At 45.2% G+C, this 22,551-nt stretch overlaps 1 protein-coding gene across 2 annotated transcripts in view; it reads right to left on the minus strand.

Moving 5' to 3' along the window:
• Positions 1–22,551, minus strand: part of WWC1 (WW and C2 domain containing 1) — a 154,074-nt gene that overhangs the window by 4,417 nt on the left and 127,106 nt on the right. For both annotated transcript variants that reach the window (XM_047871447.1, XM_047871456.1), the window contains 5 exons: positions 18,672–18,824; positions 16,012–16,103; positions 9,680–9,794; positions 8,279–8,443; positions 3,456–3,548 (listed from right to left, as the gene is read on the minus strand). In XM_047871447.1, coding sequence (XP_047727403.1) covers positions 3,456–3,548; positions 8,279–8,443; positions 9,680–9,794; positions 16,012–16,103; positions 18,672–18,824 — 618 coding nt within the window. The remainder of the gene's footprint in view (positions 1–3,455; positions 3,549–8,278; positions 8,444–9,679; positions 9,795–16,011; positions 16,104–18,671; positions 18,825–22,551) is intronic.

Consider the following 22,551-nt stretch of genomic DNA (forward strand, 5'->3'; position numbering starts at 1 on the left):
TCAAATACCCTTTTGTGTTCAACCGCAGGCTTCCACTCCTTCAAAAATGGGGCTCGCCCTCCCCCAGAGCCTGTCGATTTCTCCCACTCCCACAGCTTATCTGTTGAGCACCTGTATGTCCCAGGCATGGCGCTGGGAGGTAGAGCTGAGATTCTTCCCCAGGCAGGTGGCTCCAGAACCACCTGCTCACCCTCCACACTGCCCGATTGCCCTGCTCTCAGTGCCCTGATTCACACTTGGCTCTTGGATTCTTGTCATTATCCTGCTCTGAAGTTGTTTCTTCCTCAGTGCAGGTCTGAGCTCCCGTGAGGGCAGACATTAGGTCTTCTCAACTTTATGTTCCCGTAACGGATGAGTGTTGGTTCTGCTTGTCCAGCACTTGCTTCCCTTTGCAGTAACAGTGCCCTCATCTTCCCTTGGGGATCCACTCCTACTTCACATTCAACCTACATGGTGGTTCATACGGGACTTCAGGGACAGGAATGTGACCTGAAACTTGGCAGTGAGAACCTCAGTGACTGTTTCAGGGGTGAGTATCATCTAAGCCTAGCCAATAACCTCCAGTACTGGCACTTTTGCTTAAAAAAAAAAAAAGCCATGGAAAAAAAGAGCATCCTTTACACACAGTTTGTTAAGCCAACAAGATATCAACCTGGAACTGATCGTGGCCATCTTTCCTACCATACGGTGTGACCCTTTTTAAGAATTAAGCTAGGGGTGCCTAGGTGGCTCAGTTTGAGTGTCTGACTGCAGCTCAGGTCATGATCTCGTGGTTTGTGAGTTTGAGCTCCACGTCGAACTCGCTGCAGTCAGCACAGAGCCCGCTTCGGATACTCTGTCCCCCTTTCTCTCCGCCTTTCCTCCGCTTGCACTGTCTCTCAAAAATAATAGATAAACATTAAAAAAAAAAGAATTAAGCTATCTGGGGGGAGCAGTGCCATGAGAGGGGGACTGGGGCTTGAGGACACTGTCTCAACAAAGGATCAATTCATGCCTGCAGGTCCAGCATCCTGGGGTTTTCCACTAATGAGCCAGTGAATTCTCCTTTGCACTCTCCAGCTAAATTTGAGCTGAGTTCTTCTTATACCCATAGAGATACAGTTATCTGTATGGATGAGATCCCCAGTAATACAACCGTTTCTTCTCCTTCTCTTATCACAAAACAACAATGATTTAAAAATGGCTGACTGAGGGAGGCAGAATTCTAAGCCAGCCCCAAGGTTCCCACCACCAACACCACCCCCTACCCCAGGCACACCCTCCCTGTATAATGCCCCCTCTTCAGTTCAGGGCTGGGGGCACCTGTGAATACCATGGGATAGCACTCCCATGATTAAGGGGTGACTTTCCTGGTGGGCCTGACCTCATCCACTGAGGCGAACTGGGCCCTTTCTGGAAAGAGATCTCCTGCCGGCCTTGAAGAAGCAATGTGTGTTGTGAAAAGGGCCACATGGCAAGGACGTGAGGATGACTTTTTCATCCATTTCCTGCATCTAGCAAGAAAAGACAAGGGATTCTGCCAATGTCCCGGGGGAGCCTGGAAGTGAATCTTTCCCTACTCAAACTCCAGATGAGGATGTAGTCCGCCAACACCTAGATTTTAGCCTGATGAGATGCTGAGCAGAGAATCCGGCTATCTGTGCCTGAATTCCTGACCTGTGGAAACTATGAGATCCTGAATTTGTATCGTTTTAAGCTGCTAAGTTTGCTGCGATGTGTTATGCAACAGAAACCAAACATAATGACTAACAGATTGATCTGAGAGATGGCACATAAGACATTACTGCCAGAGCTGAGCCATCCTCAGTTAAGGCTGGCAAGCATACTTTTGGGACCGTGAAACAGCTCAGTGCACAAGTTCAAGTTCTATAATACCCTTTGAGGGAGACCATCATCTAGTGTGTGTTCATAAAGGAGCAGGGTCAGGAAATTCAGTTGAGTGATCTGTGTGAGTCAAGTTCTCAGAGTAACTCATGAGGCTCTTTTGCTTTGTTCTGACTGATGTCCAGCCTTGGAAACCTGCCTGGACAGGCTGAAGCAGAGAGAGACAGAGCTCAGGCAGCAAGGGGAAGAAGGACTGCAGGACCCAAGGGCCCTGGCCCAGCCTCGGGACTCTCCTGCCTCTCAGAACAGAGTTAGGATCTGAAGGAAACGTGGGCTCAGATCCAGCAAGGGTTCTGTCAGGAAGTCTTCCCATTGGCTAAGGGAAAAAGAGGTGAAGAGGGGGAAATTGTGCAGGCCTGCCTTGACATGGAGTTGTAGGAACCACAGGGGGAGCAGGTAGGAGCTTCCATGGAGGCCTTTCTCCAGGTGTGGATCATGGAACACCTGCCTTATCAAAATGCAGTTTCCAGGACCCCACCCCAGCTACCAAATGAGACTGTCTGGGAGTGTGGCCTGGGAAATGTGCACTGTCAGGAACCTCCTTAGAGGACTCTTGGTGCTCCAGAGACCCTTCAGCACCAGACAGGGCTGGAGGAGGGGGTTCCCAGGTGGGCAGTGGGCCATCCCTGTCACCTGAAGCCATGTCCACAGGCCCCTGCTGCCAACACTTTTGCCCTTCCCTGTGGCCTTCTTTCTCCTGTGCTCTCTAGTTCTTTCTGGAGCCTTGGGGGTGGTGATGATAGACAAAGGTCCTATTCCTGACTCTTCTGTCTGCAGCAGGTCCGCAGGAACTTCCTGTGCTTGGTGCTGCTGGTACTCTCTCTCCCTGCATGTTCTTTTCGCTTTGCACCCTCTGCTTGTCTTTCTGACATTCTAACTCCTGCTTCTTCTGGTTCTGCAAACTCACCAGAGTTGCTGTAGAGTCTGTGCTGAAAGCCCAGAGTGGGAAGGGCTGTCTGCATCCCCTACAGCTCTGACTGGTAACAAAGTCCATACCAGGAGCCAGTCCTTTGCCTAACACCACTCGGTCCCCATCTCTGAGCCAAGCCTCCATCAGGCAAGGTGGGACCTTCTCTGCAAAGGCAGCTCATGGCCTCTCCCTAGTGCTCTTCCAGCCAGACCGAGAGAAACCCATTTGCACCTCCCCGTTCCCGGTTGCTGCTTGGAGGTGTCTGGCTTCTCTGCCAGCAGGGAGGGCTGTCAGAACCTTTGCTTGGTCAGCTGAATGTCACGCTGAGCAGAGTGGAGCAAGGGGCAGGCTTCCATCAGTGACTGTGAGATTTTGAGTTGGTTAGCTCTTAATGACTTTGATTTCTACCCTGGAAGATAAGGCCAAGTACCATACTCTGAATCTAACCTATCTGTCATCATAATAATGTTACATTTACAGTTTGGAACCTTCCCCAGTGCCTACACAGGCTTTACAGTTGGTAAACACCATCAGGCTTGCAAAAGCAACATTGTTCAAACCGGTGGCTAAGAAGAAATGGTCAGACATGGGGGTTGTGCTCGTGAGGGGTGGGAATGATGGCGGAGCAGGTGTACAAACGGCTTTGAGGTGATTGTCTTACCCTCTTCATCCGGACACTGCGCCGCTCCAGGGAGTTTCGAACAAAAGGTGGCTTCTTGGACAGCGTGGAGCTGTCACTGTCACTTCGGTTCAGCTGCAGGAAAAAAGTCCTGGGAAGTTAATTGGGGCCAGAGTACATCTGGAAGGCACGCTGGGGCCAGAAGGGTGTTGGGGTTCCTGTGTGGTTGGCAGCACAGTGGGGCTGACACCAGACAGTGTGACGCCAACATCTCATGCCCCCTGGACCTACGACACCAAGGCCTGTTCGCATCCACTGTTCCCTGTCACCTGTAGAGCCCGCCTTGATGGCTCAAATGGAGCGGCTGTCAAGATACATGAGAAATATGAAATATGAGATAAGACCGGGCAGACCGGCTCTGTGAGCTCCTGCCCTCCTCAGATTCCCTTCAATCACTCAGTTATCTGGACTCTCCCCAGAGGGCTAACACTCCCCCTCCACGGCCAGAGATCAGGAAGGACGCTTTTCTACTGAGAGTGCCCCAGACAGCGGAGGACTGGAGAGGGAGGCTGGAAGGGCAGCCCAGCCCAGGATGTGCAGGGCACAGGCTTCTTTCTCAAGTTACATTTCCGAGGTGGTGGGATGGCCGCAGGCAGATGCCGCAGAGCCTGTTTGTTCTGGCAGGCAGCTGTCTGCTCACTTCTCAGTCCTCTCCTGAGTGTTTGTGTCGTTGCTTTTGTGGTTACAGATAAGTACTAGTGATAATGATATTAATAGTCCTGCAGTGCAGACGCACATGGACATGGGCAACCCCAGGGATGTAACTGACAAAAGCTACTGCAGGAGGCAGTCTTTACAGAATCAGAAACAGAGTAACAGTAACAATACATGCCATGTGCTTTATGGACAGTTATATTTAATCCTCAAACAATCCCAATGGAGGGAATTGAGGCCCGGGAAGATTAAGACACTTTTACAAACCACATGGCTGGGGAGCATCAGAACAAGAGTTCAAGTTCCAGTCAATCTGACTCTAAGGCTGGGTCCCCTCCTGGCCCCCAGGATGCACGGAGGGCTCAGAGATAAAAAGGATCTAGAGAAGGAGGGGTGGGCCATCTTGACTGGGGTGGATTTGTACAAACGGACTAGCTGGATTTCATACCAGGAGGGGGCTTTGGCCCACACTGCTCCAGGCCAATGCTGGCACTCATGGAATGTGTGTGATACCAACTAGAAACACCGGTCAGGACAACTGATCCTTATGTCATAGTTGTTCTGGGACTAAAGATGATGTTAGAAAAGAGTGATGAAAACTACATTAGGTCCTTATTCTCAGACATGGTAGAGAATACTGTTGCTTTATTATTTCCATGTAATGGTTAGGGACACTAGGAACAAAGAGGTGAAATAATTGACAGTTCTGGGCAGCTAGTTCAGGAATGAGAATTTTGGAAGGCCTGTTTTCATCAGGTCAGGATGAGCCAACCAACACATGTGACAACACTGCTGGTGATTGTGCAAGTGTCAAATACCCAGGGGTCGTGGAGAACTGCAGGGAGTGGAACACATTGTCCCTATGCTCATGGACTTCAAGTTCAGTAGGGGACCAATCCAGGGCAACTAACCAAATGACACAGGCTGTGCTGATGACCAAAGAAGGGAGATACCCAGCAGAGGACACTTGGTGTGCAGAAGTGTGGCATCAGGCCAGCAAAGTAAACTATTCCTATGTACCCTGGGAGAGGGCAAGGGAAGTTTTTGGGAGGTAGCTCTGAGTAACAGAAGGGCTGTGGGCTCTAGGGTCAGACCCCTGGATTTGCACCTAATAAGCTGTGTGACCCAGAGGACAGTACTCTGACTTTCTGAGTCTCAGTTTCTGCATCTGTGAAATGGGGTAAACATGATTTGCCCTGCAGAGTTGTTGCTGAGATTAGATGACACAGAAAATGTTTGTTTTATAAGGAAATGGTGCTTATTAGCATTTGCAACTCCATTCCATGGGTGGGGAAATCCCCACCTTCTGACTCACAGTGGGAGACAAAGCCCACCTTCCACTAAGGAAGCTGGAAGCGCCAGTCTTGCTTTCCCGGTCTCACTTGCAGCTAGAAGCAGGCGTGGGACTAGGCTCCGTCCATTGCCTGCAACTGCCCAGGCTTTGAATCATAATCTGGCTAGCTGGACCCAATGCTGTTACTGTGCCTCTCAGATTTCACCAGACCACTTGCTTTTGTTCAATGAGTGTGCCCCTTCTGGGAGTATCTCAGGGAGAAGCCATCCCTGGTGAGCAGTGGTGCCCGCAGCAGCAACCACAGCTTCCCTGGCCTCCTATAGGTTCAGGACTCTCAGGGGGAATGATCGATATTGAACCCTGTGGCAGGAGTGGGACCAGCTGGGCCACGTCTGGCAGCAGCACTGGTATTATCCTCACTAGACTGGTTTTGTGGGATGATTTTAGCTGTGGTCTGGCCTGCCCCTCTTCCTGCCTGACTTCTGAGGCTGGTTCTACAACCTTCCAATGAATATGTGAGCTCCTCAGTTTCTTTTCCAGGAAATTCTTTCCTGCATATACTGCTCACAGTGTGTTTCCACTGTTTGCCATTAAGAACCCCGATTGGCACAGGACTTGATGGTAGGAAGTGGAGTGCCAGAGTCCCAGACTGGAAAACATGGAGCTGGCTGTGTACCGGGGGCAGGCTGGGGCACAGACCCCAGTATTTCCTGTGGGGAGTGTGGTGATATTCATTTTGTAGGTTCAAAACAGAGGGTTAAGTTGTCACCAGACCTCATGCCATCAGGGTTTTCAGGTCAGGGAAGTGATAGGGAAAAATTCAGGATGTTGTACCACTGGCCTCTTTTTGCAGCCTTCAGTAAAATTTTACAAGAAAGAGACAACCTGCGGCTGAAGTGGGACAGTCAGAAAGCAAAAAGGAAAAATACTCGCATCCCTGCTTTTTGAAAGTGCATGTTATGCCACTTTGCTTTTACAAAAGACCTACATTGGTGTCTGTTTTCACTAGTTGAAAGACATGTGAAGGAGGATTTTTACTTTCGTGAAAAAGGCAAAAAGATAAAACAACACCTAGTGTTTCTTTTGCAGTGAGCCCTCATGGAGGCAGCGGCACCCTGAATGTGACAGGGGCACCTCTGAGCTCCTTCCCCAGGACCACACCGAGCATCTCAGCATCAGGCTGCCACAGCCTTGAACTGTGTCTGTGAGCATCTCCATTAATTCTGCGCATCTTTTAGCAGGATGCATCGTAAGGCATCAGAAAAGCCTAAGAGAGGTTATTTTTTAGGTCTGGAAGGGCTAAAAACATTTTCCACAAAAATTAATGGTAATTGCTTCTCTGCTTTATGCCACTGTGGTGTTGCCATACGAAAGGCCCTTCCCATCTGTTGCATGTGATGCATGCTGCCTAGGCATTTCTTAATTTGCAGCCTTGCCGGGTTGGAAACTGGTCCAGATAATGAAATATGGGAAGGGCCCACCGTCGTGCTAGGTGTGTTATAGATGCTTAATAAATAGGATTAGAACTCCTTGTTATGTGAAAATGCCAGTCCTGAGAAAGGGCTGCTGAAAGGGAGTCCATCCAAACAGGGGACCAGAATCTTACTAGTAAGTAAGTACTGGGGAAAAAACTTTGAGACTTTAGTTGGAAAAGAGAAACACTTTACAAGAGTTATTACCTTCTATCTTCCATTTGACAAAATTACAACTGCGTTCGAATTCTGATGAAAAAGAATGAATCAATCATTTCTTCTGGTGTGATTTTTCTGTCAAGTGACATTCTTCACTTTGTGTTTGAATTCCAGGGCACAGTCACAAAAACAGCAATTTTGCCAAAAACAGAGGGTGTTCTCCATTAACCTAAGGGCTTTTCTAAATCTTTCAAATTATTCACACTTGCAGCATGAGTTGGGATTTTTCTCTTCTTCAGCTATGATTCAGGAATTCCCTAACATCAAACTTACATTCAGTGACTTCAGGAAACTCTGTACCTTTCTCAAGATAGGCAGCCAATGGGCAGATGCTGACAAGCTCAAACAATTAGCTAGAGGCTTGACACAGAAGGGAGGGGTTTCTGTTATTTCTAGGAGGGACGTGGGGAATAACTGGCAAGTAGCTAGTAAGTTGGTTACAGTGCCATATTATGAAAAAATTAGGAGAAGGCTAGCAACCAAAATAGGTAAAGAGGGCCAGGTGACCAGAGGGAACTTAAAAGCTGCTCTTCTCCAATCATCTAAGGGAAGCTGCCCCACTGCTTAGCTCTAGCCAGCTGTTGCCATGAGACCATGTGTGGCCCATGGTGCCAGACAGTTTATTATTTTTTTTTTCAAGAGAAACTAGAATTTTATGTTAAATGTCTTCATTTTTATTTCATTTTTAATTGCCTTCCCTAAGTTTTCAGTGTTGGCAACAGGTTCAATTAAAACCAAACTTGTGACTAAATGGTACGGGCACGTTGCCTTTTTGCAACCTCGGGCTGCACACCAGATCGCCATGGGAGTGGGGAAGAAATGCCAGCTCAGGGATGGTGAGGGGTCAGTCTGACCTCAGCAAGCAGTCGTGTAGAAGGGAAGGGCAGGATGTAAACAAGGAGGGAAAAGTTGGTTGGAATTATTAAAAATTGGCCACGTACTGGTTACCAAGCTTTTCCTACACTTTCTCTAATGCAGTCCCTAAATCAATCCTTTGAAGTCAGTCTATTAATTCCACATGAGCTGAGGTATTAGCTTGCCTGAGGATACCTGACAAAGTGAGGGTAACCAGAACTTGCACCCAGAACTCTGGGAGGCTGAAAACACTCACCACTCTATGGGAAGCAGATACTCTGGGAGGAGGGCAGTACCACACATTTGCTTACCCGGCACACATACTGGCTTTGGGGTCCTGGGGAGAAGGTCTTAGAGCGGATAATGGTGCTCCCTCGAAGAAACGGCCCTGGGGATGGTGTGCCCACCCGTCGGTCCTTGGGCCGCACCACTGTGGGAGATGGGGTCGGGGTCTCTGTGTTGGTCTCTTTGTCCACCTGAAGAAGAAGTCAGAGCTTTGAGGCCACTTGTGTCCACAGAGTATCGGCCACCCAGCCCAAGACTTGTTGGGCTGACTCCCCAGCCATCCCCATTCCTGTCATGTGGACTTTGGCCCACAGACATAGTTGGGGGCTTCCTAGGCCCTGGCCCTGCCAGCGAGGACAGTGTCCAAGGCCCCAAGTGCTGGCCCCTATTCCTCCATGACTCCTGTGGGCTGGAGCACATTCAGTCCCCAAACAAGCTCACGTGAGCAGTATATGGATGGATGTCCTCAACTTCATACCCTCAGAACTTATATGCCAACCACATTTTGACAAAGCCACATCCAAGGCCTCCCCTGCTGCAGCCAAGTGCTTTCCTGGAATTTTGGAGGGAACCTGCAAATCTCCTATTTTAAACTCGGTGTTCAGGTTTTCTACCATCCTTTCATAGTTACTGGCAAAAGACAAACGACAACATCTAAATGCAGGGTCCTGTTAGGCAAGACAGTGCTTTCTAGAATTTTGAAAAAGGTGCCTGCTTTGGCTGGAGAAATTATGGCCTCTTGGTGGGGAGCCATTGGAAGGCAGCCCTAAGTTCTTCTCCAGCCCCTCTTGGCCAGGTACCTTTGTGCAGTGCACAACTTGCAACTCCAACCCTGCCTGCACACCATGGGGTGCTCTATTTCCTGCTGGTGGAAAAAACAGAGAGACCTCTATGGAGAGTGAAGCTGGTTATAGTGTGTAACCCTAAGTGCAGCAGGAAAGGAGGTGGTGAGGGGAAACTGACTGGACTCCTTTTTCCTAGTGTACTTTGGGCAGATCCAAATGAAGAAATACATTCTTCTGAAACCTCAGAGCTGGTCTGCAAGGTCAGTATTATGGTTTCCATTTTAGAGATGAGCAAATGAAGGCTGGAGAGGGATGAAAGCACCTGCCTAAGACTACACAGCAAAAGGGTAGCAGAGCCAGCATCTGAACCCAGACTCATCTGGCTGCCAAGCTTTAGGTCAGTCCAGAGAAACAGGGGAGCTGTGGAGGGCAGGAGAGATGAGGGGAGAGCCAGCCTCCTGTGGTTCACTGTCAGAGATGACCCCAAATACAGGCAGGACACTCCTCTGCAACCTTCTGCAGGTCACCCTGTCCTGAGGGCCTGTTGCCTGATGATGGAGGAGCATTTTCGGAATGCCTGGACTCAAGCACTGAGGGCTATTTCTCCAAGACAGCCCTTCCTGCCTCCCTGGCTCTGCCTACCTTTAATGCTGGGCACTCATCCCTATGCGGCAAGGCTTTCTCAGCGAAAACATCCTCCTCTCCCTCCTCCTCTTCCTCCTCTGCTGCTTCGTTCTCGCTGGTCTCCTCGTACCTCCTGTGATGACAAAGAGCTTTGGTTACCTGCCCAGAGACCACTCTGAGCTGCTCACCTGTCTTTAAATGCCCTCAGGGCAGGGCTTCCAAGCCTTTTCACAACCGAGGACACATTTAAACAAACCAAAAAAATTAGTGAGGTCTATTTGACATACAACAAAATGCATTCTTATCACTGTACAGTTTCATGAGTTTTGACCCATGTATTCCCCTGTGTAGTCATTGCCACACTTGAGATACAGAACATTCCATTACCCCGAAAGGTTTCTTGTACCCTTTCCTATTTAATCTGTCCCCATCCCAAGCCCACCACTGATCAGCTTTCTGTCACTACAGATTGAATCTGAGTTTTCTAACATTTCACATACATGGAATCAGATAGTGTGTGCTCTTTTGTCCCTGAACTATGTTGGTGCCTGTTCACTTCTTTTTATTGAAGAGTAGCATTCCCAATAGAATGGACAGATCGCAATTCAGATAGCCATTCATCAGGTGATGAACGCTTGAATGACTTCCATTTCTTAGCAATTATGAATAAAGCTTCTTAAAGACATTCACCTACAATTCTATGTAGATACAGGTTTTCACTTCTCTTGGCTATTGTATTAGTTTGCTGGGGTTGCCACAGCACAATACCACAGACTGGGTGGCTTAACGAACAGAAATTATTTCTCACAGTTCTGAAGGCTAAAAGTCCAAGATCAAGATGTGGACAGCTTTGGTTTCCTCTGATGCCTCTCTCTCTCTCTTGCAGATGACCACCTTCTTGATGTCCTCAAGTGGTATTCCCTCTGTGTGCACATCCCTGATGTCTCTCTGTGCCCAAATTTCCTCCTCTTACAAGGACAACAGCCATACCAGATTTGGACCTACCCACATTTTGATGGCCTCATGTTAACTTCTTCATTTCTTTTAAGGCCCCATCTTTACATTACAGTCACATTCTGAGGTATGAGCAAGGGTCAGAGCTTCAGCATATGAATTTGGATGGGCGGGTGGGGACACAATTCAGACCGTAACAGATGTATACCGAGGAGTAGAGCTGGGTCATACAGTCAGTATAGGTTTACCCCTTTAAGAAACTGACAAACTGGTTTTCCCACCGACAATATTATGAGAATTTCAGTTCCTCATCTCTATTTGCTATTGTCAGTCTCGAAGTTCAGTCATTCTGCTGGGGGTGTGTTCATATCTCATTGTGGTTTTAATTTGCACTTTCCTGCATTTACTGACCATTCATATATTTTCCTTCGTGAAGTATCTGTCAGAGTATGTGGCCTGCTTTAAAACTTGGGTTGTCATTTTATTACTGAGATGTCAGAGTTCATTACATCTCCTGGATATGAACTCTTCGTACATATTTGCTCCACGTCTGTGGCATGCCTTTTCATTTTCTAAACAGTATCTTCCAAAGAACTTTGGTAGTGATAAAGTCCAACCTGGCAAGTTTTTTTTCTTTTATGATTTGTGTTTCTTCTGTCCTGCCTAAGAAATCGCTGCCTGTCTCAAGGTTACAAAGAGTTTCTTTTATATTTTTAGTAGTTTTATAGTTTTACTATATGATCCATTTCAGATTAATTTTTGTATGTGGTGCTCAAAGGTTTTATTCTATATGCATATCCAATGGTGTTCTGGTACCATTTGTTGCAAACAGTTTATTTTTGGTGATATCTTTCACAATGATTCTTTCCCTTCAGACTCCAGGGTTGGGAGGAGTTCTTGTGGCAAAGGGACTGCATTTGTTAATTGCTAATTTTTCTTTAGTCCCATTTTTACTTCTCAAAGACATACATAACTGCCAGGCTTCTGATCAGCAGGAGACAGAGTTGCCATACTGAGTCAAAGGAATTCCAGCCAAAAGCAGAGAATTGGACATCCAATCAGCTGGCTCAGTGAGACTGTGGACAAAAATAAAATCTCCCTTGGGATTTTCCTGATGGGGAGAAAAGATCTTGGATCTCCAGCCCCAGTCGCTTGACCAAAACCTCCCCTGTTCTTAGATGGGGACCAGTGCTAACAGAGACTCCTTGCTCTCCCACCCTTGCTTCACATCATCTTGATCTACACATAAAAGGACCACTGAACATGGGAACACACAAAGAGCACCTCCCTAAGAACATGGCAGATGCCACATTGACCAGCATTTAATGAAGGCTTACTAAGCGCCAGGTGCTATGCTAAGGCCTTACAACAACACTGAAAGCAATTATCGTCTCCATTTTACAGATTCAAAAGCTGAGGATCAGGAGGTTGACAGGCCTTGTCTCATGTCACAGACCACGAAGTGGTACAGCCAGGTTTCCAATCCAAGGCTGTCCAACTCCACTGTAAGTGCTTAATGACTACGGAAGTCTTTTCTTTTTGACCGGGAACCTGATCTAAATATTTCTGGAAAGGAAAAAAAAAACAAAACAACTCAATTGTCGAGAAAAATGATTAAAGTAGACATCTTTTCACCCTTTAGAGTGGCAAAATATATAGATATCAGATAATATCAAGTGCTGGTGAAGGCATGGAAAATAGGCATATCTCCGCAGGGAATAGACATCAGAGCAGCCAATTTACACTCTGAAGTCACTTTAGCAGTATCTTCTAAAATAAAACACGTATGTATTCTTGATTAAGTACTGTAGTTAGATTATATTGAGTATTGGAGAGGGTGTAGCTTAAGGGTCCTTTTAATCGCTGCTGGTAGGTGCACTTGCTAGTACAATCTTATTTGAGAACTATTCTGCAATGCCTATTAAAATATAAAGCACACATGCCCTGAGGCCCAGCAATGCTATTTCTCAACCTCTGCCCTAGACAAACACACACAAGTTCTCAAGGAGGCAAATACAAGGACTTTCACCCTAGCATTGTGATTATATTCTCTTTTATTTTCTAATACTCTTAGAATTTTGTTTTGCTTGTGGATCTTAAAAAAAAATCCAGTCTTGTGATTATATGCACTAAAGAAACCTAAGAAAATAAGAGGAGGGAGTAACTATGGTACCCTGTCCCTTGGGTGCTGAGAGAGAAAGAGTGGAAATTAGCACAGAGGGCCAGTCTTTGGGGGACCTCCATGCATGACTCTGGAGTGCAGCAGGCACAGCAAACCTAGTTAACATTCCAGGACCAAGAGAAGCCTCCAGTCCGGGGGGGGGGGGGGGGGGGGGGGGGTTGGTGCTGTGGATGGATTTACTCCAGTACAGCAGCTCTGGGATTCCCAGTCCTCTTTGTAAGTCAGTGTCTAGGGAAGTTTGAATGGCAGGGGTGGGGAGAGAGGGGGCCACAAAGGGATAGAGAACAGAAGGCAGTTGCTAGGGGATGGCTTGAAAAGTCTCACCACAAGCTTGGAATTTGGCAGAAACCACTGATCTTGTGCCAGGGTTTTGGAACACAGGTCCTGGGCCTTTCCGGCATCAGACCTTTGCACAGCCTAGCCTAGCACAGCAGTGTGCCACAGAGAGTTAGAGAGAGAGAGGGAGAGGAGAGAGGGAGAAGGAAAGGGGAGGTAGAAATGAATGTAAAGGGAAAGGAAAGAGGGGGAAAGAAAGGGACACAGGGAGGGAGAAAGAGAGAAAGAGAGAAACTGAGATAATTTAGAGAGAGCCCTAAAACAAACAAATGAACATATAAAAATTCAGGGACCTTACCCCACCCTTTATCACATGGAGAAATAAACAGTAAAAGAGAAGTGTGCCTGTGGGCCATATCCAGCCTACCGCTTGTTTTGGACAGCCCAAGCTGTGAATGGTTTTTATATTTTTAAATGGCTAAAAAACACAAACAAACAAACAAAGAATGATATTTCATGACCTGTGAAAATTACACGAAATTCAAATTTCAGCGCCCATAAGTAAAGCTTCAGTGGTGGGGACATGATGGCAAGTATCATCTACAGATACTTTGATGCTGTAACAGGAGGGCTGAATAGATGCACCAGAATCCACAGGGCCCACAAAGCAGACATTTACTATCTGGACCTTTCCAGAAAACATTTGCTGACCCCCTTCTGAGACCAAATGTATAACTGGAGGCTGTAACAGAATAATGCAGAAGAGCTACTGAGTGCTTCCCATGGGACAAAGTCTGTGCTAAGTGCTTATCTTATCATGCATAATTCCATTGAGTCTACCAAATACCCCATGTGTTGTAGACATTCATTAAATCTGTATTTCACAGAGGCAGAAATGGAGGTTGAAAGCCATGGTTCTCGGCCCTGGCTGCACATTAGGATCACCCAGGGAGCGTTTAAAACTTACTGATGCTCAGGCTCACCCAGACCCAGGGTCCCACAGGAAGCTGGTTGAGTAAGACTCAGAATCCCTATCTGTCTGAATTCAGAGCACGTGCACTTAAGCCCAACTGTACTTCCCCCAAATGGCAAATTCACAGGCTGTGGTCATTTCTGAGATGGGATTTGCCTTCTCCCTTCCTAGCTGGGAGCTGGCGTTCCTTCTCATTTCCTGAATGATCATTTCTACCATCTGTTGGGTGTCCGCTATGAGCTTTGCGCTTTATCTTCATTATAGTGGCTTTTCCTTTAGTGGTCTGCAGTAAGTCCACTCAGTCAGTGTGACGTCCCACTTTTCCAGATGAGGCTCGGCCAAGGTTAGAATGACTGTCCTGACAGTGGCTGCCCTTGTGGTGGAGGGCACCGACCGGCCCAGACTGGGCTTCCAGAGAGCCAGTTATGCTGTGCCTCTTGATGTGGATGCTGGTCACACGGGTAGTTTGGTTTCTGAAAATTCACTGAGCTGTACACTTAGGGGAACTTTTGTGTGTTGTGCCACGCCACAAGAAAAAGTTAAAAATGCTTTGCCAAAGGTTACACAAAAAACCATGAAGCTAAGATTTGAATCCTGGTCTATACTATTTTTTCCTAAATGTGTACTGAGACTTTTCTTTCAGGATACAAGAGACTAAGAAGCACTGAACCACACAGACAGAACGCTGTCTCCAGTTCTTCTGTGGACACCGAGGAGAAGTCTCTCTCTGGAAGTATGTCTCTAATATATCTGGAGAGAGAAGACCTCAGGCCTGGAGCCTTAGCAAGCAATACGTCTAGGTGGGTTTTAATGCTCTTGCTTTATTTTCATTACATTTAAGTTTTCCAGTTACCTTCTGAGGCAGACATGGCTCATGGTCTCCCTAGTATCCATTTCTACTTTCTTAGTAACAGAACCCTGATTTTTGTATCCCTTGCAGTTAGGTAGGCCAAATGGCTAAGCTCAGCCAGTGAGAACCAAGCAGAAACTGCTGGGTGGGACTTTGAGGAATGCTCCTTGGTTAAAAGGCATACAGGCACATTCTTTTGTCTTTCCTCTTTTCTAATGCTTGCCTGATGGTTGGTGACTCAGCAGCCATTTTGAGCTAGAAAGAAGCCTCGGTGATGGCAGTCACCCAGTAAGAAAAGCAAAGCAGAAATAGAGGAGGACACTGGGTTCCCTGTAATGCCATGGAGCTGACAGAGGAGGCTTGGATTGCTTCTTCCCATTCTTCTTTTTAAGTAACAAAGCAATAAACTATCTTATTTAAGCCTATTATTTCTCCTCCCTGTTCCTAGCAGTCAAATGAAATTCCTTATTGAAATATCTTCAATTTATGGCAGATGATATTTACTTTCCATTTATAGTAATATAATTTTTTTTTTAACCAACATAAGTGTGAGTCAAGTTAGACACTAATATGTGACCTAGCATGAGTGATTTATAGCTCACAAAATGACAAACTGAGAAGAAATTTGGGAACTATCATACCAGGCTATACACAGTTGATTTTGGAACAACATGGATTTGAAGTGCACTAGTCCACTTATATGTGGATTCTTTTTTTTTTGAATAGTTACTTCTGATTTTCTTAACATTTCCCTTTTTCTGGTTTATTATAAAAATACAGTATGTCACACATACAACATACAAAGTTTATATTAATGGACTGTTTATATTATTGGTAAGACTTCTGGTCAACAGTAGACTATTAGTAGTTAAGTTTTGGGGGAGTCAAAGTTCTGTGTAGATTTTGGACCATGCAGTGGCTCAGTGCCCCTAGCCCCTGTGTTGTTCAAGGGTCAATTGTACCACCTTGTTGCCTATAGAGAACCCATGAGGAGAGAGGTTCTCTGTCTTCCCAGGGGAACACTTCTCTTGGTTGCCCTGGAGTTTGGGGAGCTCATTCCTGCATCCAGGTCCACGCCAGATCAGTTCCTGAGGCCCAAGTGAGCCCTCACTTACCAGCTGTCTTCCAGGGTCTGTGTGTTGATCCTTCCCTCCTGCCTCTTCTCCAGCTCCACTGCTGTCTGTTCCAACAGAGCAGACACGGCATCCTGTGGAGACAAAGGCCCAAGGGTTCATCTGCATACTACTTGCAAGAATCACAGCTTAGAGTGTGAACTTCCCCGTGAACTGAGACTAACACTGAAGTCCAGAGTGGGTATGTGTCTTGCCCCAAGGTCACTTATAAACTGGAAATACAGCACTTAGTTCATCTAATTTGCGGTTCTCCTGAGAATAACTCCTGTATGCACAGACAGACTTTTGGAAGACAGTCAAGTTTAGGAGTTGAGTGAGGCAGAAATATAGGTCTCTCGCTGTAAAGAGATTATAGTGTAGTCAGGGAAACCATCACATGAACTGTCAATAATGTGATAATGTGAAACAATGTGATAAGGACTTTGCCAGAGGTTAAGCTTTGGATATTTAGGAACAACAGAGCAATGGCAGTGTCAGGTTGGGGTTGCATTCAGGGAAGACTTCCTGGAGGAAGAACATCTATACTGAATGGTGTCTACAATGAGGAAGACTGTGTGACTTGAAGAAATTAATCTGAGACTCAATTTCCTCCAGAGTAGTTTCTAATAACTACTACAAAGGGTTGCTATGAAGATTGAGAATATATACATAAGATATATAAAGAAGAGTACCTAGCACATAATTAGCACTCAGTAAATGGCAGCTCATAGTAAAGCAAAAACTGACCTTGTAGCTTTCTGAGCACATGGCTAATTTGCAAACACCCTTTATAGTGTGGGCCAGAGCTTGGAAAAATCCCTGAAATTTTCTTTTAGGGAACAGGGGACTAACACCAATTGAAGGCCTGGTATACGTCAGGCACTGGACAGACAGCTTATGTGTAACATCTTATATAATCTCTACAACTATTCTGAGAGATAGAGATTATGATTATTCCCTTGAGAAATGGAACAAGGAAACTAATTGTGCCTAAGGTTGGTGTCACTTACCCAAGGACATGCTCCAGAAAGTAGAGGATGTTTTCAAGATATTTGCCAGCTCATGGACTCCTTTTTGGAGTGAGGAAGACCTAGCTTTGTTGTTTATTGGATGTATGTCCTTAGGTAACCTTTCTGAGCCTTGGTAAGTGGCACATAATAAACAGGACAGTGCCTGACACAAAAGGAAATGCAGGAGGGGCGCCTGGGTGGCTCAGTCAGTTAAGCGTCCGACTTCAGCTCAGGTCACGATCTCGCGGTCCGTGAGTTCGAGCCCCGCGTTGGACTCTGGGCTGATGGCTCAGAGCCTGAAGCCTGCTTCCGATTCTGTGTCTCCCTCTCTCTCTGACCCTCCCCTGTTCATGCTCTGTCTCTCTCTGTCTCAAAAATAAACAAACTTAAAAATATATTAAAAAAAAATAGAAAAAAAAGGAAATGCAGGAAATGATAAGGATTATGAAAAAGAAGGAAGAGGAGGAGGAGGGGAAGGGAGGTTGGGGGGAAATAGATTTGATCCTTCCCCTTATCCTTACCACCTGACCTAGCCCATCTTCTCCATTGAAATTCTGGGCAATGACTGTCCAAAGTAACCAAGTACTGACAGAAGGAAGACACACTACAGAGAATTATGAGCTAATTTGAATCCCAAACGCTTTCTGTTTGGGATTCCAAAAGGATCCTGTATGCTGTGACACTCTATGTCCAAGGGCAACTTCACTGCTTGGTTGAATCTTGGCTAGCAGATGTGAGCTTCCCAAGTACAGAAAACAATTTCAGGACATTAAAAAGAATTTTTTTTTAATGTTTATTTATTTTTGAAGGAGAGAGAGAGACAGAGCATGAGCAGGGGAGGGGCATAGAGGGAGGGAGACACAGAATCCAAAGCAGGCTCTAGGCTCTGAGCTGTCAGCACAGAGCCCAACGCGGGGCTCGAACCCCCAAACCGCGAGATCATGACCTGAGCTGAAGTCGGACGCCCAACTGACTAAGCCACTCAGGCGCCCCCCAGGACATTTTAAAGTGTATTGCACTAAAATGAAACCAATACATATTTTTAAACCAAAAATAGGCAAATGTAAGATTTTTAAGAAATATACAATAATGAAACAGATACCATTTATCAAGCACTTACAGAGTGCTCTTCACATATACTTCTTCAAACCTTCCTAACCACCTTTTTAGATAAGGATTTGGCATGAAAAAAGAGGTTCAGAGCGGTGAAATGACTGATCTGTCACCCACCTAACACACCCCGGTCAGTGTTGTTTTCTGCTGTGTCTTACAGCAAGCCTCCACCATGGACCACTATGCAGATAGCAGTATCTCAATAAAGGTTACTTTTCTACCTTCTACAGGTTTCTCCTTCCTTTTCTACTTCATTAAAAAAAATCATAAATTAAGGTTTTCATCAGGCAAGTTATGCTATGGCAAGCAAAGTGCAGAAGGGGGAACACAGATGAGGAAGGGGAAGGTTGCAGATCGGGGGCTACCTGCCCGTTTGCAGAGGTTTCTCCTATCTCATCATCTTCTTCTCTGTTCCAATACCCTCTGTTGCTTCCCCCACCTCTGAGGCCCAGTCATCTCCAATTCTGGGAGAGCTTTTCCTGTCATCCATCCAGATGCTGCACACCTAGGAGGGTGGTACAAACCCGGGGCCCAACTCACCGTGCTTTCAGGACCTGGGGTGGGGACCTTGGCTCCCACTGGCTTGGGCTCCCTGCTCTGCTTCTTCAAGTATTTGTAGCTCAGGAGGTTGTACCAGCGAGTCGACCTCTCCCCAGACCGACAGACCTCAGCCAGGCTGATCTGGGCGCCTCCCTAGTTGAGGACAGGAAAAAGCAAGAGTATAAACCAGGGCTGACAAGGTATATTCTGACAAGGCTCCTGGGGAGAGTATGAGAAACATCCTCAGATGAGGTAGCAGTTTCCGGGAGGAGGAAAGGGCTAGTTGTTAATTATTTCCAATAACTCATTTATTCACTAACTTACTCATTCATTGGTTTACTCATTCACCAAATCTTTACTAAGCACCTATCGTATGTTTTTTTTTTTAATTATGACAAAACCCATAAAATTTACCATCTCCTGCCCCCAGCTTTACTGAGATGTAATTGACATGTAACACTGTACTAGTTTAAGATGTACAACATAAAGATTTGGGTGGCGCCTGGCTGGCTCAGTTGGTAGAGCATGCGACTCTTGATCTGAGGGTCCTGAGTTCGAGGTTCACGTTGGGCATAGAGTTTACTTAAAAAAAAAAAAAACAATTTGGTATGGTATTTATTATGAAATGATCACCACAGTAAGTTTACATCCACCACCTCATGGCTAGAAATTTTTTTTCTTATAATGAGACCTTTAAGATCTCCTCTCCTAACAACTTCCAAATATGCAATACAGTGTTGTTTATGTACCATAGTCCCCATGGACTACAATGCATGGTTAGACCTTATTTACCTTATGACTGGAAGTTTGCACCTTTTGACCCTTCACCCATTTCCCCTACACCCCACCTCTGACAACAATCAATCTGTTTTTCGTTATTATGAGTTTCGTTTTATAGATTTCACATGCAAGTGAGATCATACAAGTATTTGTATTTCTCTTTCTGGGTTATTTCACTTCATATAACGTTCTTAAGGTCCATCCATGTTGTCACATAAAATTTGGTTATCTTAATTAAAGTGTATATAGTTCAGTAGTGTTAAATACAGTTACATTGTTATGAACCAGATATCCAGTACTTTTTTCATCTTGGAAATCTGAAACTCTACACCCATTAAGTAACTTCCCTCTTCCCTTCCCCTGGTCCCTAGCAACCACCATTCTACTTTCTGTTTCTGTGAATTTGATGACTCTAGGTCCCTCCTATAAGTGGAATCACACAACATTTGTCTTTTTGTGACTGGCTTATGTGATTTAACACAGTGTTCTCAAAGTTCATTCATGTTGTAGCATGGGACGGGATTTCTTTCCTTTTTAAGGCTGAGTAATATTCCATTATATCAAGAGACCACATTTTTAAATCCATTTATCCACTGATACACTTTTAGGTTGCTTCTGTCTCATGGCTATTGTGAAGAATGTTGCTATCACTGGGTGTAACCTTGGATATATACCCAGTTGTGAGATTGCTAGATCGTATGGTAATTCTATTTTTAATTTTTTGAGAACCCCCCACCCTCGTTTCCATAGCAGCTCTGCATAATGTTTTACCACCAACAGTGCACAAGGGGTTTCTTTATTCCACATCCTTGCAAACATTTGCTATTTCTTGTCTCTTTGATAACAGCCTTTCTAAGAAGGGTGAGGTGCTATCTCACTGTGACTCTGATTTGCATTTCCCTGATGATTAGTGATGGTGAGCATCTTTTTCTGTACCTGTTGGCCTTCTGTATGTCTTCTTTAGAAAAATGTTTATTAAGAGCCTCTGCACATTTTTATATTGGATTTTTTGCTTTTTTGCTATGGAGTTGTATGAGTTCTTTATACATTTTGGATATTAACCCCTTATCAGATACATGATTTGCAAATATTTCCTCCTATTCAGCAGGTTGCCTTTCCATTTTGTTGATGATTTCCTTTGCTGTACAGATTTTTAATTTGATGTAGTCCCATCTGTTTATTTTTGCTTTTGTTGCCTGTGCTTTTGGAGTCAGATCCAAAAATTATCACCAAGACCAATGTCAAGGAAGAAGATTTTGAACAACTCAAAGGGCCAGCAACGGGGGACTGGAAGAATAAACTATAACATATCTACACAATGGGATATTATATAGACATGTATAAAAAATGAGAAAGATCTCTAGGTGCTGATGTGGACAGACTTCCAGGCTGTATTGTTAAGGGAAAAAATAGAATAGTGCAGAAGAGAATATGCAGTATGCTACTTTTTGTATAAGAAATGGAAAGAGGGATAAGAATATATATTTCTCTTTCTGGCTTATGTATATATACATACTATATTGAACCATATTTGAAGCGCAAAGGGTAGTGAACATTATCACATACACATATGTGCAACAAGAAATAATGGGAAGATAAAGACAACACTAATCAAAGTGGGTAGCTATACAGGGTAGGTGGTGGGATTGGGTGCAAGGGGCAGGGAAGCAAGATTGCTTTTGAGTAAACCTTTCTATACAGTTTTTCTTTGAATGGTGTAAATGGATGCCTTAAGATGAAAACAACCTCCACAAAATTAATCTCACTGAATATAACCTCCCAGAGAGGGGACTTATTTCCAGTGACTTGACTTTTTACCATACATCCTTAGTGGAAAAAATGACCAAATACTTTTAATCATTCTTCACAGGTCTTACTATTGTTTCAACATGTCCTCTTTGGAAAAGCCCCGACCAGGTTTGGGGTTAACAAATTCACTGTCCTGAAACACAACAGGACACCGCTGTGCCAGCGGGTGGTAGGAATACCACAAGCTGGTTTGTGAAGTGGGCCAGTAGCTGAGTGGAGGCTTGGGTGGTACCTGGGATGGGGAGGGGGCTCCCCAATCTACCTGGGATCCTTTCTACCAGTTTTTCCTTCTATTAGGATGCACCAGGGCATGGCATGGACTGTGCAAACTCATTGTGTGTCTAAAGGTTAGTTTCTAGAACAGTGGTGAGCAAGTGGAGAAAACAAGGTAAATGACTCCTACCTGCAGGACTAGAGTCCGTTCAGGAATTAAATACCTGTGCATTTTAGTCACCTGTAATAAATTTAAATATACACAAATATGTGTATGTTACTCATTTACTCACTTAATAAATATCCTCTGAGCACTTTGCAGACTCTGGAGCCATAGAAACATGTAAGACAGGATGTTGCCCCCAAAGGGGTCACACTTTCTTGTGAAGACAGACAAATGTGTCAGATATTACAGTTCAGAACATGCCAGGCCATGTTTGAGGGGCAAGGGGGAAAGAATATAATGACAGCTTTGAGGTGTAACACTGCCATCAGATTATTATTAATTCCAACAAGATATACTGTCTATTTGGGGCTGGCTCATAGGTATAAATGTGGTCTACTTTGGTAAATGATGCCCTGTGAGGGCATTCATTTATTTATTCACTACATACAGGTAGCTAAGTAGCCTCTATGTGCCAGACACTGTTTTGAAGGCTGGGGATACAGTAGGATTTAAGGCAGATAAGAATCTCTGTCCTCCTGAGCTTACATTCCAGTCTGGGGGAATCAGATAAACAAATCAGTAAGTAAAGTCAGTGTACTATTTCATGCATTACTAAGAAAGAAAAATAGTTGTCAATTACACTCTGACCTGTCATCTAGTATAAACTGCATCTTGATTCTAGAGGTTTGATAAAATGTGAAAATCATGTATACCCTAAAATCTGTAATACTGATAAATGTTAGGTGGGGGAACGCGCTGCAGAGAAAAATAACATGGGGGCGGGGGACAAGAGTGGAGGGGGAATGTAATTTTTAAATAGGATGGAAGAAAGACCTCCCTGAGAAGGTGACATCTGGGTCAAGCCCACAATGAGGCGGGAGAGTGAGCCCTGTCCATCAGTATCTGGGAGAA

Source organism: Prionailurus viverrinus, chromosome A1 (genome assembly GCF_022837055.1).
Source record: "Prionailurus viverrinus isolate Anna chromosome A1, UM_Priviv_1.0, whole genome shotgun sequence".
In the NCBI taxonomy this organism is placed as follows: Eukaryota; Metazoa; Chordata; class Mammalia; order Carnivora; family Felidae; genus Prionailurus; species Prionailurus viverrinus.